The sequence below is a fragment of the Carassius gibelio genome, chromosome B6, assembly GCF_023724105.1.
Source record: "Carassius gibelio isolate Cgi1373 ecotype wild population from Czech Republic chromosome B6, carGib1.2-hapl.c, whole genome shotgun sequence".
NCBI lineage: Eukaryota > Metazoa > Chordata > Actinopteri > Cypriniformes > Cyprinidae > Carassius > Carassius gibelio.
Window position 1 is genome coordinate 14,718,268 of NC_068401.1, and position 16,071 is coordinate 14,734,338.

The following is a 16,071-nucleotide window of genomic DNA, read 5'->3' on the forward strand; positions in this document are numbered from 1 at the left end:
AAACCACATCCTTCACTCAAGAGGGGAAATGCTGAAGAGGAGCTAAGATGTTTGAAAAGTTCTGTTGCACAGAGGATCTTGAATTTAAAGGGATAGTCCACCCAAAAATGAAAATTGTGTCACTGTTTCCTTGTGTCATTTGAAAACTGTTTAACTCTCACTCTTCTGCAAAACGCATAAATAAATTGCCCATGCAACTCAATCAGTGGGGTTTAAAACAACATTGGACCCTTTTGACCCTGTGAGTCTAATGTCAGGTGTGCTTTTGTAGCTGTGACCCAAGGGCACCCGTGTGGAATGATACATGGACAAGAGCACTCAACTTGCGCTAAACTGTGTGGAAGACTTCAATAATGCAGAAGTCCTAGAGGGTATAGGGCTCACATGACTAGAGATGGCTCCTTCAGGCCTAATGTCTTCCTCTCGGACAAAAAATGTGTAAACAAACAAAGTGTCAGGGATGGAGACACTGAGAAAAATGTTGTGACTGAGACTACTCTCTACTTCAGATCCTTTTAAACGGAATGCCAACTTGAGGTGGGAATCTACAGGGACAGAGTGTCAATCTCCCTTTTAGCTTTCCCAAAAATATTATTGTGGAAGTTTTAACTAAAATATTGAGTTCTAGTGTGGGAATACTGATATAATAAATTGAGTTTGAGATCTTTAAGATTTTTATTTGAACAAACCACACTCTACCATTCAATAATTCATGCAAGAGATTTTACACCTAAACATGGATCCTGTGCTACTGTTGGGTATTCTAACATCACAAAATGGCATCACATAATAAGACAAGGCTCTGTAAGCTGACGCTTTGATAAAGTTCACCACCCCATACATTTATGTGGCTCTATGCTTTTGTGTTTAATTAACAGGACAACTGTTGCAACTGCATTTTCAGCTTTACTGACTTCATTTGATTAATTTTTCATGCTTGTGAGAGAAGTCAGGGCAATCTTTCATGCTTTGATTTTTCGAAATGAACCCAACATTTCACTTCTGATTCCAAAAAGAGATAGTTTCTCTTAAATGAATCCTGAACGTGAACTCAACTAAAGGCCAAATTTGGAATGGGGAATTTTTCCGCAAGCAACTGTAGAGAGCAGGTCAATGCCGCAGTAAAACATCGAGATGTCATTCCCAAACCAAGTAAACATAAAAAAATGTGATTTGCTTGCCTATATTGTTACGCAATTTCAGTCATGCATAAAATATAATAACCAACAGGAACATCATGCCAAAGAACTAAGCCAAAATGTGTAAAGGGCTGCACACACACATAAAATGGGACAGATATATTGCCTTTGTCCTCCTGAACACAGAAGACACTGCAGGACACCTGATTGGACAGTGACAGATCGAGTTCATTGACCGTCCCTTAGCACCTCACGTTGTAACTCTCTGTTTGACACTTATCTGCTACTCCTTCAACTGATCTCATTTGCTTGGACAGTTCATTAGCTGTAACAGAGGTGGGGAAGCTAACAGACCTGAAACGTCTTAAACAGGAACAAGCTAAATCTAGAAGTTCTTCCAAAACCCATTTTAGCTTTTACTATTTTGCATTGCGCCAGAGAATTTCCCTACCTATTCTGGGCTGACAGTGAGAATACAAGAACTGATGACAAGGTCAGGGTATTTAAAAGGTCTTCTGTGAAAATGAGAGAAAAGTTGCTGACTTGCTACTTTAAGCTGGTTGGGCCATATTTGAAGGTAATGTTACATAAGATTTGAGGAAAACAAAAAATAGATCTGTGGGATCTATACATTTGAAATGAACTCTAAGGGAGTTTTTGCCACAGAACAGTTCAATAGCTAACATGCTATTAGCTGTTTCTTCAACTTTGTGCACTTTTATTGCCCAAGCTTTTATTGGTATTAGGCAATGACCATCTGATTAATCAATCAATCATTCTGATTTATTAACGATTTATCAATGTTGGAAACAGTTGTGCTGCTTATATATACAGCAGATCCCTCGTGTGCAATCAGGGCAGTGAGCCTGCGACCCACAGACATCACCAAACTCTTGGTCTTATCCTCTGAAATGGGTTTCCCAGCCTTTAATGCAGCCAATTCCAACTGTTGCTTGTTTTGGGGAGTTTCTGCCTTTAGTCTCCTTTTCAGCTGGTGAAATTCATGTTCAATCAGATTTATATCTGGAGATTAACTTGGGCAATCTAAGACTTTGCATTTCTTAAAAAATAACGATATTAACGTCAGTAATGTTGTTGACTGTTTTTAAGATCTATTAACACAATCTTTCCACGCCTTGATTCATTTTCCAGTATGACTTCAATATTTAATATTATTCATGTGGTGAAGAGGCATAATGTAGAGGTTTCTCTTATAAAAATAGCTATCGTAAAATGAGATGTCTTCCCTAGAGAGCAATTCATTATATTCCCATAAAGACTACTTCTGATTCAACAATGTGGGTGCGAAACATCTATGCTAATCTATGCCAAACTCAGAATTGCCTCTTGGATGGATCCCACAGTGTGTGTGTTTGTGTATGAGAGTCTGTTTACAGGGACAGGGGTATGGCTGGAGAGATGGATGATAAAAGCAAATGGGGTTTATATAATGATCATATTTCATTACATCTTGTTACACCCACAGAGCACCAACTAAAGCAAAGAGATTGCTTCGATAGGCTGGAAAGCATCAGGTTGGGTCAAAGCAGCAAAACAAATTGAGCTGCCATTTCACACACAGGAGTCAACAAAGATCACAAAGCAGGTCCTTTAACTACAGGTTTCATCAAACACTGGGATAAAGTCCCTTTCCTTAAAGCTCAAAGCCGGTATGAGCGGAAGAGCACTCCTATTGATTTTAGAGAGAAGGCTCTGTGATTTGGAAGTGCTGTAAACTGAGGACGCTGATACTCTGCTTGTACAAGTGGAAGATTACAGAAAGAGCAGCTGTGCCAGTGGCCTCAGCTATAAAACCTAGCACATTAAACAAGCCCAGAGTCACGCTAACAAATAATTCATATCATATAGACAGAGGGGAAAAAGAAGGCCTGGTGGATTGGCTGGATGAACAAAAAAGGTCAAGTCAAGTTAACCATCCAGAAGCAACATTAGCTGGAATGTAGCATGAGTGCGTGTTTGTGTCAGCATTGAGCAAAATTTTGAATTTAATAACAGGGTCACTTTAAATTTATGCATTGGAATATGAATTGAAATAACAGGATATCCGTTAGTCAAGTTTTATGACAAAACATTAAATTAAATTACAGTAATTATGTATATTTGTTAATTATTGATATGTGATTTTTTCTCAATACTGTAAATGTCACAGTTCCAGTTAACATACCATCAAATTTTATTTTATATAGCACCCAAAAAAAAATTCACCATGCTGTTTTTATATAATTTAATAGAATTATTTTTAACACCAAAATCTGTATCTATTGACTATTACATTAAATAAGTAAAAATGCTAACACTAATTAAATATAAAAAGTATGTGTGTGTGTGTGTGTGTGTGTGTGTGTGTGTGTGTGTGTGTGTGTGTGTGTGTGTGATGGTGTGATTTGAACCAAATCAAGCATGCTCTTGAAAATAAAACAAATAAAAACAGAATTAATTTATTACATGTAGAATAACATATAGAAAATAAAAATAGACAAAAATATGGTGGCTTTTGAAATGTTTATTATTTAAGAAAAATTAAAATATTAAAATGCTGTAATAAAATTGTCTGATTTGATCAAATCCAAGCATTTTCTTGAAAAAAATTAAGTTAAATTAAATTAAGTTCCACATAATGACAGTTAATTTATTACATATCGAAATACATATAGAATCCAAATAGAAATTGAAAAAGAGAAAAAAAATCTCCTATAAGAAACAAATGACCCATCTTGGCAGTTTGGAAAAGCCAATCACATCAAGTTTCATATAATTCTAATGTTAATGTAAAATCAAAAAAAATTACAATAACAGTACATTTTTCATCTTTTATTATGTGTGGGAACACTTGAAACACACCAACATTTTTACGTAATTGTTGCCCACTAGGACATGATTTTGGCACTGTCACACACTTTTTCACACATATTCCACGCTCTGGTGGACAACCGCTGTCATAAATGGCCAAATGAGCAGACAGATATCAGAGCAACTGAGGCTGATCCTGAGATTTAACCCTGATACCAGAAACTATTCGGGCTGTTTTCTCTCTAACACTATATTTTCCCTGCCTGTATAAATTTTTCAAGTCTATTGACTAAAGCTTTCAGACTCCTTTCTGTTACTTGTAGCTCCCACAAAGTACTCTTACAAAGATCTGCACTTAGACTATATTTTATTTAGGAAAAAATTACCTGCCACTTCAAAAGTGTGCAGGTGCATGGCCTTTAAAAATGTGCGCCTGTCAGTGTGTGTAGCCGTTGGTGTGCTCTAAATGTGAGTGTACATATTTCTCAGTGGTTATGTGCGTGTCTGCAGTACTTGTTGCCAAACCAGCTTCACTTTGCTGAGAGCAACATTAATGTTTTCTCAGCATACTGTACCAATGCGTTTGCCGGAACTGAGGTCAAAGCCAGTTTCGGTCTGTATAAAAACAGAGCTTTTGGCTCAGATATGTGACCTCTTGACCCCTCATCACTCTGATTCCCAAAGGAATTTCTGCAGCGTTGCTCCATCAAGACTCTGTGACTTAAGAAACATTTCTATAGCTCAGATTTAAAGACTTTCTCTTTGTCTGATACATGTACTTCTTTGTTATAAACTGTGTAAAATGTGGTACATAAAATGCGTAGGATTCCGAATGCCAAGGTAACATGATACAGTGGCCAAACAACACCCCATCAGCATTGTTGCCATCCCATGAGGCCACGGGAACAGAGGAAGAGTCAGATTGGCGACACTTAAGAAACATGGCAGAGAAATGCAAGAATGGCACTTCAGGTCATATTAGTACAAGATTTCCAGGATATCCCTGCAGAAATAACTAGTTTCTTTCCATGCAAAATATCAACAAATGGAAATGATCAAACAATACTTTAGCTATCAACATATTGCAAGTACTTACAGAGCTCCAGAGTTTTTTGCAGAGTTGTGTTTGTGCAGACTTTATGCTCAATAATAATTTTAAAAGAGTGCCTGTCGAGGACTCTAGAGATCAGCAAATGGAATAGACCGACCCCAGAGAAGAAAAGAGGAATATAGACCGCTTGCCAAAAGTAGGGTGTTTCTAGTTCAGAGACAGCACTCTCCATTATTAAGCTTTGGCCATGTAATAAGGCAAGCTCTATCTGTGGTGCTGTTTGCCAACAGAAGGGACTTGTGGTTGCTCCAAAAGCGACAGCATTGACTCCGAATGCACTGGCCTACATTCATTATGTGTTGAACTATTTAGTAAAGTGCCCTAGGGCTCAACTTGAGTGTCTGCTCTTAACTTCATTTGATATCTATTAATGATATGGGTCATTATAATTTTAGACTATAACACTTTCCAAAAATGAGAAATGACTGGTACACTTACACATTTTGATTTGCTTTTCATCTGTCTCATTGTGCAACCTAAATTAGTTAATCTTTTTATTTATTGGGGGAGTGATAACAGGTTCCCAGAGTGTTTTGTTATTTTCTTTTAAAGAAGGGCCTCTGCATCCAAATTGATTCACTGTGGGAGTCAAATAAAGGCTAATGAATAAGTCAGGGATAGAAAATAAATAAGAGATATTGAGTTCTTATTCAAGTCTGCAGCCTGCGCAGAATTATAGATGACACTCTAGATGGATGACACCCTGTACCTCTTCAAAGACATATTCACACCAAGCATGAACATTCATAGTGAATGACGGTAGCAAACATTTTTTTAACAGAAACATTGATTTGTTTATACACGCATGTACATTTAGCCACTGACTTACCACCATTTTATACATTCTAATTTGCTCTATAATGGATAAATTAGCTATGAACCACAGTCTGATATTAAAAATTATTTTAATGTTCTGGGTTCAAATTTGAATGGCCACAGGCTACATTGTTTCATACCAGTAGGAGTCATTGAATTAACTCACTCGCTTCATTCAAACAAGCTGATTGGCTCTGGAACTAAACTTCACTACTGTGTGTTGCTGAACGACATAAAACAGTTGATTCTTTTTTGGATTCATTTGGAAATATTTTAGCAAGAGTAGGGAAAATAGACAGGGTAACTAGCAATATTGTTTTTAAAATGTAAGCTACTCAATATAAACTTTTCACAATTAAAGCTGCAGTCTGTCACCATCTCTGTTGGAAATCTGCAATTGCAGTTATTTGCGGAGTTACCATCTTTACGTGGGTTGTGCATTGGCACAGCTCCTCATTGCAGATCAATTCAATGTTTTGAGGAGTATGTGGATGTCAGTAATCGCTAATCATGTCGATATTTAGTGTACTTTGAAATCACAGATTCTACGTCTTGTAAATAATTTTCACCAGAAATTGTCATTTGAACAATTAAGTAACATATCTGCCACTTTTGTTCTGACCAACTGAGACAAAAAAAGCATTACAACAAATCACACTACAAATGGTGATTAAATCTAACTATCGCTTAGCTCATATCACATCAAACCATGCAAATTACAGTTATTACACAACATTGTGTGACTATGTTTGTTTTTTGTGTGTGTGTTATGGACTGCAGCTTTAAGCATTTGTATAAATTAAACGCTATATTATATTAAATGCTACGATTTCTAAATCAGTGAAGCTTCCAGAATGTCTTTTATGTGGGTTCTGTATTCATACATGTTAAGGAAACGTGGTTGGAGGTGGTTTGGGAATGTGTTTGCTATGACCGTACCTGCGGCGTGCGAGGTTTGTACGGTGAGCTGTTCTCTAGGTCGGCCAGGATGCTGGTCAAGGAGTCGATCTCAGCATCTAGACTAGAACGTCTCTCTTCTATAGTTTTCTCGGGTCCTTTTATCTGAAACACACAGACACAGTAACCTGTAATGAAATTAGGTCTTTTTGAAAGAGGGTTGCTCTAAATCAGCTAACCCACTTAAATCAGACCTGAACATGCATGATACAATGAAAGAAAAATAACAAAAAATTATACACAAAGAAGGCAATTTAACCCTCAAATACAGTACATCTTCCACTGTGGGCTATTATTACACGACACCTTAAGCATTTGGTGATTTATTTCTTTTGGTGATGTGTTTTGTCTTTTACTTGTTCATTAAAATTAATCGTGGCCTCAGACAATTGGCTGAAAGTGAACTACTGTAACAATAAGACATGATTGTCTGGGATAAAGTCTTTAGGAGAAAATCTCAGTGATGTGAAAGAATAAACAAAGAACAAATAATGCTTTGTTGGTGAGACAGCTCATCTCATATTAATTGAATCACCCCTCAGCTCTCTCTCCCTCTCACGCTGTCCGCTTTATCTGTTTTCACTCTACTTAAAAGTTTCACTGTCTCCCAAACTGACAATAACAAAGCTTCACTCTCACAAAGTTTTATTCACACTTGCAGGTTGCACTTGCCGTTGCAGGTTTCTTTTTAAGATGTTTACACTGAGGTAGCACGGCACATCCATAAATAAATATCTCACCTCACTTAATCTAAATATTGGGTCTCGCTTGATTCATGTGTCGCGCAGAGCGTTCTCACCAAGTCTCCAGGTAAGCATGCAACATCTTCTGAATGAGAATACAGCGTTTTGTGGCATTATAATTTACAAAAAGCATAACAATGTGGTGAGCATACAAGTATAGTAGCAATAGTGGACACTGGAATACAGCACAGGAGACCCTAAAGACCCTAAAGTAAAGTTGGATGAAATTTGCTTACCTCTGTGACTTCATTAATTTAAAAAACAAAAAAATAAAAAATAAAAATGAAGTCAATGTATATCTGAATGAAATATTTTTAAATAAGTTTCAATAAGTTATTCTAAGCACTATACTAGAGCAGTGTGGCACAATTGCCAAATATGCCAAATTAATGACAATAGTTTCTAATACAAAATATTCTAAGGCAAACTAAGGTCTTCCTAACTATTCTTAAGCAAAAACTGTATATATAACAATTGACTCTAAAGTCTGAGTCTTGGATGAGCAATACATCTGCAATCACCAACTCCTGTCCTTTGTGTCAGAGAGGGAGCAAAGAACAAAACTATCAAAGGCTTTTGAGGAATGGCAGCCATGTGACGAAAAAAAAAAAAAAAAAAAAGGTGTGAGGGGCAGACTTTGACAGCGTTCTCGCTCCTCATCAAAGGGGGCACAACAACCTTCTCCCCTCACGGCTGAAGGACACTGATATCTCTTTTTGTCCTCTGCAGCTTCTTTTCTCTTTACATGACACTAGATAAATAAAAGCCCTTTATGTGCATTGACATAGCTTTGTGAATAGCTTTTGTTAGTGAGTATTCAACACAGTGCGGTCATGACATAAACTGTGGTTTTGAAATGAGGAACTTTTTTTAATAATAATAATAATAATAATTTGTGAATATACTGTAATCAAGGGGATATCCCATGTCCTTTTTTGCTGAGCAAATACAAATATCAATAGAATATTATACTACTGTTAAAAACTCGAGGTGGATGCATTTACTTGACCAAAAATACAGTAAAAATAGTAATATTGTGAAATATTATTACAATTTAAAATAACTGCTTTCTATTGAACTATATTTTAAAACAAGATTAATTTCCTTGATGGAAAGCTGGATTTTCAGCAGTATTACTCCAGTCTCACATGATTTTCCACAAAGCATTCTAATATGCCAATTTGGTGCTCAAGGAAAATTTCTCTTTAAATTATTGAATAATAGGAAGCTAAATCCCAATTTGCTCTAAATTAGTTTGGTTACTTTAGTCTGCCTTCGTCTTTCAGATGAAGAGAGGAGAGGTATTAGGATTGCCCATGGCACTGAGCTCATAGGCCAGGATCAGTAGCCGTGTGTCCACTGTCGGGCCAAAAGCGGGCGTGATAGTGTGTGCCAGGGCCAGTCGCGTATCCACTGTCACTTCCGGTCCTTGATCGTGCCTCGTCAGTGATTCCTCTGGGCCAATGGACAGGGTTTTTTGGCCCGAAGAAAACCTTGGGCCAAAGCGGGCCAGCTGGGGCTAGAGGAGTGGTTATGAACAAAGGCAGAGTTTCTCTGCATCTGGAGAGCGTCAGCGCTGTGGATCATTTCAGAAAGCTAACAGCTATAACATCAGCATTAAAAACCACGTGCCTTGTATGGTGATGCATATAATCACCATACAAGGCAGAAATATTTATAAGCGATGCAAAAGTCTATGCACGCTAGGCATTAACGTTACCATAGTAAGAATGGTAAATGCAACCGCTTGAAGAAATCAGACGTCAGCTTCTTATTCTCTATCACAATTGTGTATTTATTTAGTAACATATTCTATCTATCATAAGTCTCGTCTCGAGAGACTTTAGCTCCGCGTGTATGTCATAAAAATATAATAATGGTTTTTGTTCGGGAGCTTTTATAAAAATATATAAATCATCATTCTTTCTAAATGTGATGTATATAGGCTACTGTGACTACAAATAAATAGATTCTGACTCGACTGAAGAAGCAGGCTATGTTCATAACATTTTATTTCTGTGTGACTAATTTTCAATCCTGATAAATTAATTAATTATGATCAATGTAGGCTATCACTTATTATAGTAAAACATTGATGCTATTGGATTACCTGTCACAACCTATTACAACCCTAGACAACCCCACAAGACCAGGCCCTAAAAAGCTTCCCAAACAATCAGGGGAAAGGGCCAACATCATGTATCATTAAAGCCAAGGTCCTGAACTAAGTTGAACTTGAACTAAAAGCTAACAGACTGGGGAGAATGAATTAAGAATGAATTGTGCATGCTGAAGGTGCGGTTTATTTGCACCTGCTGTTTGTGTTGTTTAGCAGCATGTTCACTAAATTACTTATGCAAAACAGGTAACGGGCACAAGCACTGTTACGGGGCTGCATGCTATTTGCATAGAGCAATTCCCGATCTTCCGGATTCGTTCCTAACTCTAGGATGCGATATCACATACTTTACTAGGCCTGTACTAGTACATACTTAACTAGCTCTTCAAAGTCTGAAAATAAGAAAAGTTATAATGCATAATTTTGATCAGATGATAGCTTGCCTGTAGCTCAAACATAGCGTTGATAATGACAAGATCATGGGTTAAATTCCCAGGGATTGCATGAACTGATTAAATGCAGTCTATGACAATTTGGACAAAAGCATCTGTCAAATGTATATATGAAGAATAACGGTTGCCAAGATCGACAGAAAATGAACACAATGTACTGTATAGTAAAAATGCTGATTTGTGAAGAAACACATTCTATAATAAGCTTAGTTTACATTAACAGGAGGTTATGTAAATGTGTAACGCAAATACACACACTGTAGTACTATTTCAGCACATGTACAGCCTGTTTAAAAAAGACTGCGTTGACAAACTACATGAAAAAAAAAGTTGCATAAATGTCCCGTGAATTAAAATAGAATGGTTTTAGAACAGTTTATGTAAATAAGGGAAATACATACAAAGTGAGTTCCATATGATTATGTGATCAAAAGCAACTTCTGAGGCTATTTCCACAGTCCAACTCCCTATATTGTTTCATTATTAATTATACTGCACGCTGCAATTTATTAAAGGGTCAAGACTTTTAATTTTTAGACATGTTCCTATAGCAACCAAGACTGAGTCATGCACACACCATAAAAAGATCAACAACAGTTTACAGAAATAAGATACTGTAATAACACGTACAGCCCGTGGAAACTGTACACTTACACAAGTATGCAAGCATTTTTCCCTTCGGCCCCTGTTTTGTGAGCCATATTACGTGAATTATCTTAATTCCATTAGGAGAACTGGACAGACAGTTCAATAGCAGGACATAGTGTAATGAAAGAAAAGGCATAGCAATCTAATGAAGTACTTCCAACGGTTATGTAAGCCATCCTTTTGCATTCTGGTAAGCACCGTTTGAAGAGAGGAAGCTGATTTAAGTGCTGAGTTTAATGAAAAACCACAGAGACAGATAAGTGAAGTTAAATAAAGACTGCATGTGTTGCTACGTGTTCTGTTACGGGAAACAAAAGAATTTAGGCCAAGTATCATTTGATTATTCATGTTCACCGCGCCACTCCGGCCTCTTCCTCTTGTTAGTTCTGCTTAGGAGCAGAAATAATTCAACATCCCCTTTTTTCATTCATGAAAGATGTAGAAAACTGGAATTAGGGAAAGCTGCGGGTCGAGCCGATTGCCACTCTTTTACAGTAAAGTACCCACACGCACGTGAGCGCGTACGCACTCTTATCAGAATCAAGAGCTAGCAGTCTTCAGGGAAATGGTGTGAGGAACACAACAAAATGTGCCTTGCCGTGGATTCTTCTCAATGTCAGAAACCATCAGCTGTCACTGATCTCCTCTTGTCTGAGATGTAAAGCCGGTTAAACTCATTTCTACAGAGGAGTCGAGATCCTCGCCTCTACAGTCTGATGTCTTTTCTGTACCAGCCTAATTATCCCCTGATAACACTGTCTGCCATACGCTGACTCCATAGAGCTAGATCAACAAACGCGCTGATTCCCTCCGGACAGGCTTCCTCCCTTGCAGAGCGGTGTTCGTGGGAAAGCGATCCAGTGGAGGGTTTTAATAGAGCAGAGAACATGCCTGTAGTCACATTCTGAGCAGCAGATAAAGCGGCCTTATTAAAAAAAAAAAAAAAACACTATTGAACCCCTGATGAAGACTTTACAAGAGTCTGGTCATCGCTCCTCATGTGACTGGATCCTGTCTTGCATAAACTACATGGACATATTATCAGCAGACCGAAGCAAAATCAGTGATGTTAAATTAAATCTATTCACATTATTTAGATCAAAGGCCTACTTCTGGAACAGTACAGAATGAGAGGAGTTTTTATTAGCATTCCTTGCAATCCCTGGAAATTCATTACTAGTATAGAAGTATAGACCTTTTGTACTGTATGTGTTAAATAATGATAATGATAATGTATAATTACAATGAATGTTAGTCCGAATCAGTTTCGAGGATGTAGTTAAATGGATGTTTGTTTCTGAGGGAGGACTGACTTCCTTAGGGGGAATATGACCGAGGTGAACCAATAGGTGTCAGCCTTCCCTGTGGCCACACTCATTTCTAAACGAGTGCCAATGAACTAACATGCCTAGTACACAGCCACAAAAAAAGACACAGACTTGGCTGGCCTTTGACGGTTTGTCGGTAACACACATGAAAAGGGACGTGAAACTTTCTCAAGTGACTTAAATTTATATTAGGGATTAAAAATCTGAGATCACTCTGAACATCGTGGATTCAAAGTCTGATTTACAACTGTTAAGTTATGGGATTTTGACAAAACAGCCAACAGAAAGAAAGAAACAGCATTTAAGATTTTGCTTCATTTCAGGTCACTAATCAAAATAAGCAAATTTGTTCTCCATGTGAACTTTTGAGGTCTTTTTTTTTTTCTTTTTTGCTTCCACTGAAGCAAATAATTTGGAACACTCACAAATCATGTTTGTTTTGCAAAAGCTTGCGCAGTTCATGCCAACCCAAGCTCATGATGTAATTAAAGCAAAAGGGGGGCATTCCAAATCCTAACTATTAAGTACATACAGTAATACATACTAAATGCTATTACAATGGAAAAAAAAAGCTACTTTCCCTTCATATGGTTAATATAATGTAATTTAAAATGTAAATAATAATAATAAAAAAGGGTTAGGGTTAGGGTTAGGTACCCCACTGGAGGTCATCACATTGTATATTGTGATGACAGGTTTAGCCAGGTTTGTCTCACCTGAAAGCCAAGGGAGGCCTCATGAATTGGTGGAGGAGGTGGGAAGCTGGATGGAGACGGGAGCCCACTGGTGTCAACGACAGGTGGAGGAGGTGGGGGATAGTCTCCTGTAAATAAAAATTCAATAAAATCAGACAAGAAACACATTTAATGGCAGGCACCCCATGAGTCAATATGATAAACTCTCTTCCTCAGGGATGAATAAATGCACAACAGGTCAGAGTGGGCGGAAAACCGATAGATCAAGCTGACATAAATCTGACACACCTAGATGTCACAAAGAACAGCAGATGAAAGCTTTACAGGATATAATATTTTCACATAACATGATGATTAACTACACTTTTTTTACATCTACAGTCGCCTTACAAAATACCGGTCTGTGTAAGTACTTAAAAGTGTTAGGGTGTGTAGAAATTGAAATGAAGGAGGCTTACACACACGTACCATATTGTCCCTGATAGATTAATACATTTGACAGCAACCATTTGGTTAACTAAGAGGGTCTAAGCTGTAGTAAGTAGGTGTTTGTACAGATTAAAAATCTAAGTACTGTGCTCAAAACAAGTGAGATGTTGCAACAAGCCAATCGCTGAGTTGTAAAGTCCACAGCTAATCCAGGGATTGGGTTCCACTGCATGTTTCAAGCAGGATCAATATTTACGCGCCAAATTATTTTCTGATTTGACTGCACTCGGCGTCCAATTTAGGACTAAATCATTTGACCTTCTCAGAACCAATCCAGACATGAGCTTTTCAAATTACTGCCTTTTAGGGGAGGCAGTAAGAATTCAGTGAGTCTTTGAAGACACTTTTGATCTATTTTTCCCAGTCTTGTTGTAACTTTTTATCTGTCTTTTGGATCTAATTGACGTCATAAATGTTTTTTATACCAAATCTGCTGGTCGAATTAATTAACTATGGTCTTGAAATATCTACAGTTCAGAAATATGAATGCAGACAGAAAAATATCACATGCTAAATGTTTTGAACATTCTAATATTTCTGCCAACTTGAGCACTTTACGTGAACCGTTTATGTAATAACCTTGTGACCTCTGATAAAACTCATATGCACTTCAACCATGGCATCTTTAACATTCCAAAAAAAAAGGAAAGCGTCCTACGTCCCCCTTTCTCCTCCTCCTCCTATAATCTTCATTTGTACTTTTCTCTGCCTTATCTTACATCCTTAAGTCACTTGTAAGTTGCAAGTTGACACAAAATTAATATCTTAAGTTCCTTAACATCTTATGTCTGTCCAACATCCAATGATGCTTGGATTTCTCAAGTAAGGGCGAAAATGTTTCAAAGATGGCATGATTTATTGAGGAGGTCTGGAAGAACAGGGCAAAGAGAGACCAAGAGAGGGAGGTGTGGGACAGTACCACTCGAGCAGAGCCTTGAACTACAGAATAAACTGAAAGTGGAAGTTAGTCTTTACTAAACATGCCCAAGAACAGACAATGTGGCAGTAGCAGATATTACCAACACAATCTCATAAATGTGACCTGATAATATTAATAATAGCTCTGTTCCGAAATCTAGTGAGCTGCCTACACAAGTGGCCTCTCTTAGTTGCACTCCCAATGCGAAAGTTGATATAAAAGCTAAACTAATTAACTGTTTTAGCCACTAAAGCAGCATTACATACACATTATCCTGAAAAAAAAGTTGTATAATGCTTTTCACAAAAATATTAAACATCACAACTGATAATAACAGAAATGTTACTTGAGCACCAAATGAGCACATTAGGGTGCTTTCACGCTTGGTTCACTTGCCTGGTCCGAACCAGAGTTCAATTGTGCCCCCTCCCCCTGCCCAGGCTGGAATATTTGGGTTCGTACCGCGATTCGTTTGCGTCATCAAGGCAGCAGGAGAGGGTGGCAAATGCATGACATTGCTCTCTGCACTTTTACATATTTACGTTTTTTAACCGTTCGTTTTGTTTACAAAGCTTCGGTACATAATGGCTCTTACGTCTGTCTGACAAATGATCTGCAAATGATCTGAAGAACACTGTAGGTGAACAGAAAAAGACGTACAGCTCTTAGTTTGCAGCACATCAGCCACGCTTGTCAGGAAAGTGAGTGAAACACACACACAAACACACATTTGTATCAAATAATACGTCATCAATAGCGGTTCACTTCTGCAATTTGGTACGATTGTGTTCACATCAGCAGTGAACCGTAACGGAGTTCACATGAACCGTACACCAGACCACCGATTTTTAAGTGGACTCGGGTATGGTTCACAGTTGCACACTCGAATTCGGAAGTCAGCGTTCACATCATCCAAACGAACTGAACTCTGACGTCAATCAAACCCGTGTGCGAACCAAAAATCCTAGTGTGGAAGCACTATTAGAATGATTTCTGAAAGATCAGGTCACTCTGAAGACACATCCACGAAACGTTAGCTGAATGTCAGATGCATATGGCACACAAAAGTGGAAACAGTTCAGGAGTTTTGAAGTCTTCATCTGATTGGTTGAATTCTACAGAATTTTGGGAATACATGTGTGTATAGTGTTCTTTAATGTTCTGCCTGGAAACAAAGATGCTGTGGCACCAAACACCCTCATGGAAGAACAAAGCCGTCGTGTTTACCTCTGTGACAATGAGCGCTTATCAGGATCAACTAAATGCCAGATTTTCAAAAGTATGTGCAATATGTATTTTAAATTTAATTAAAAATGTTTAAAAAAAAAAATATATATATATATATATAAGTTATTTTAAATTATTTTAATCATTTTTAACAATATTATTGTTTTTACTATACTTTTAATCAAACAAATGCAGCTTAAAAATAATTTATTCATATATTTGAATGGTAGGGGAAAAATTATAAAAAATACTCAAATAAGAAGAATAAATAAATAAATAGTGTCTAAAAAGGTGGCATATAAAAAGAAGGTTTGTAAGACAAACAACAAATATGTAGCTTCACATTTTTAAGGTTGTTAGAGCTCTATGGTTTTAGCTTAGCAGCACACTAACAGAAAACTCAAATCAAGCCTTCAAGTGTGCTTAGCCTGAGCAACATTATTTGATTGAGTTGCTTCCTTAGTGTCCATGAGTCACTAATGATGTTCCATTTCAGTTGAGAAGGCAATTGTCTATAGGTAGATACAGCAAGGCAGTTCAACGGAGTTAATACCTGTCATTTTCATCTCACAAATGCACATGAGAACAATCAGTAACACTTGCAGGGCATCCCATCA

General features: G+C 37.4%; 1 protein-coding gene across 3 annotated transcripts in view; it reads right to left on the reverse strand.

Moving 5' to 3' along the window:
* The window catches only part of lpp (LIM domain containing preferred translocation partner in lipoma), a 172,832-nt gene that overhangs the window by 84,874 nt on the left and 71,887 nt on the right, over positions 1-16,071 (reverse strand). For all 3 annotated transcript variants that reach the window (XM_052559078.1, XM_052559077.1, XM_052559076.1), the window contains exons 4-5: positions 12,841-12,947; positions 6,817-6,939 (exon numbers count right to left, since the gene is read on the reverse strand). In XM_052559078.1, coding sequence (XP_052415038.1) covers positions 6,817-6,939; positions 12,841-12,947 — 230 coding nt within the window. The remainder of the gene's footprint in view (positions 1-6,816; positions 6,940-12,840; positions 12,948-16,071) is intronic.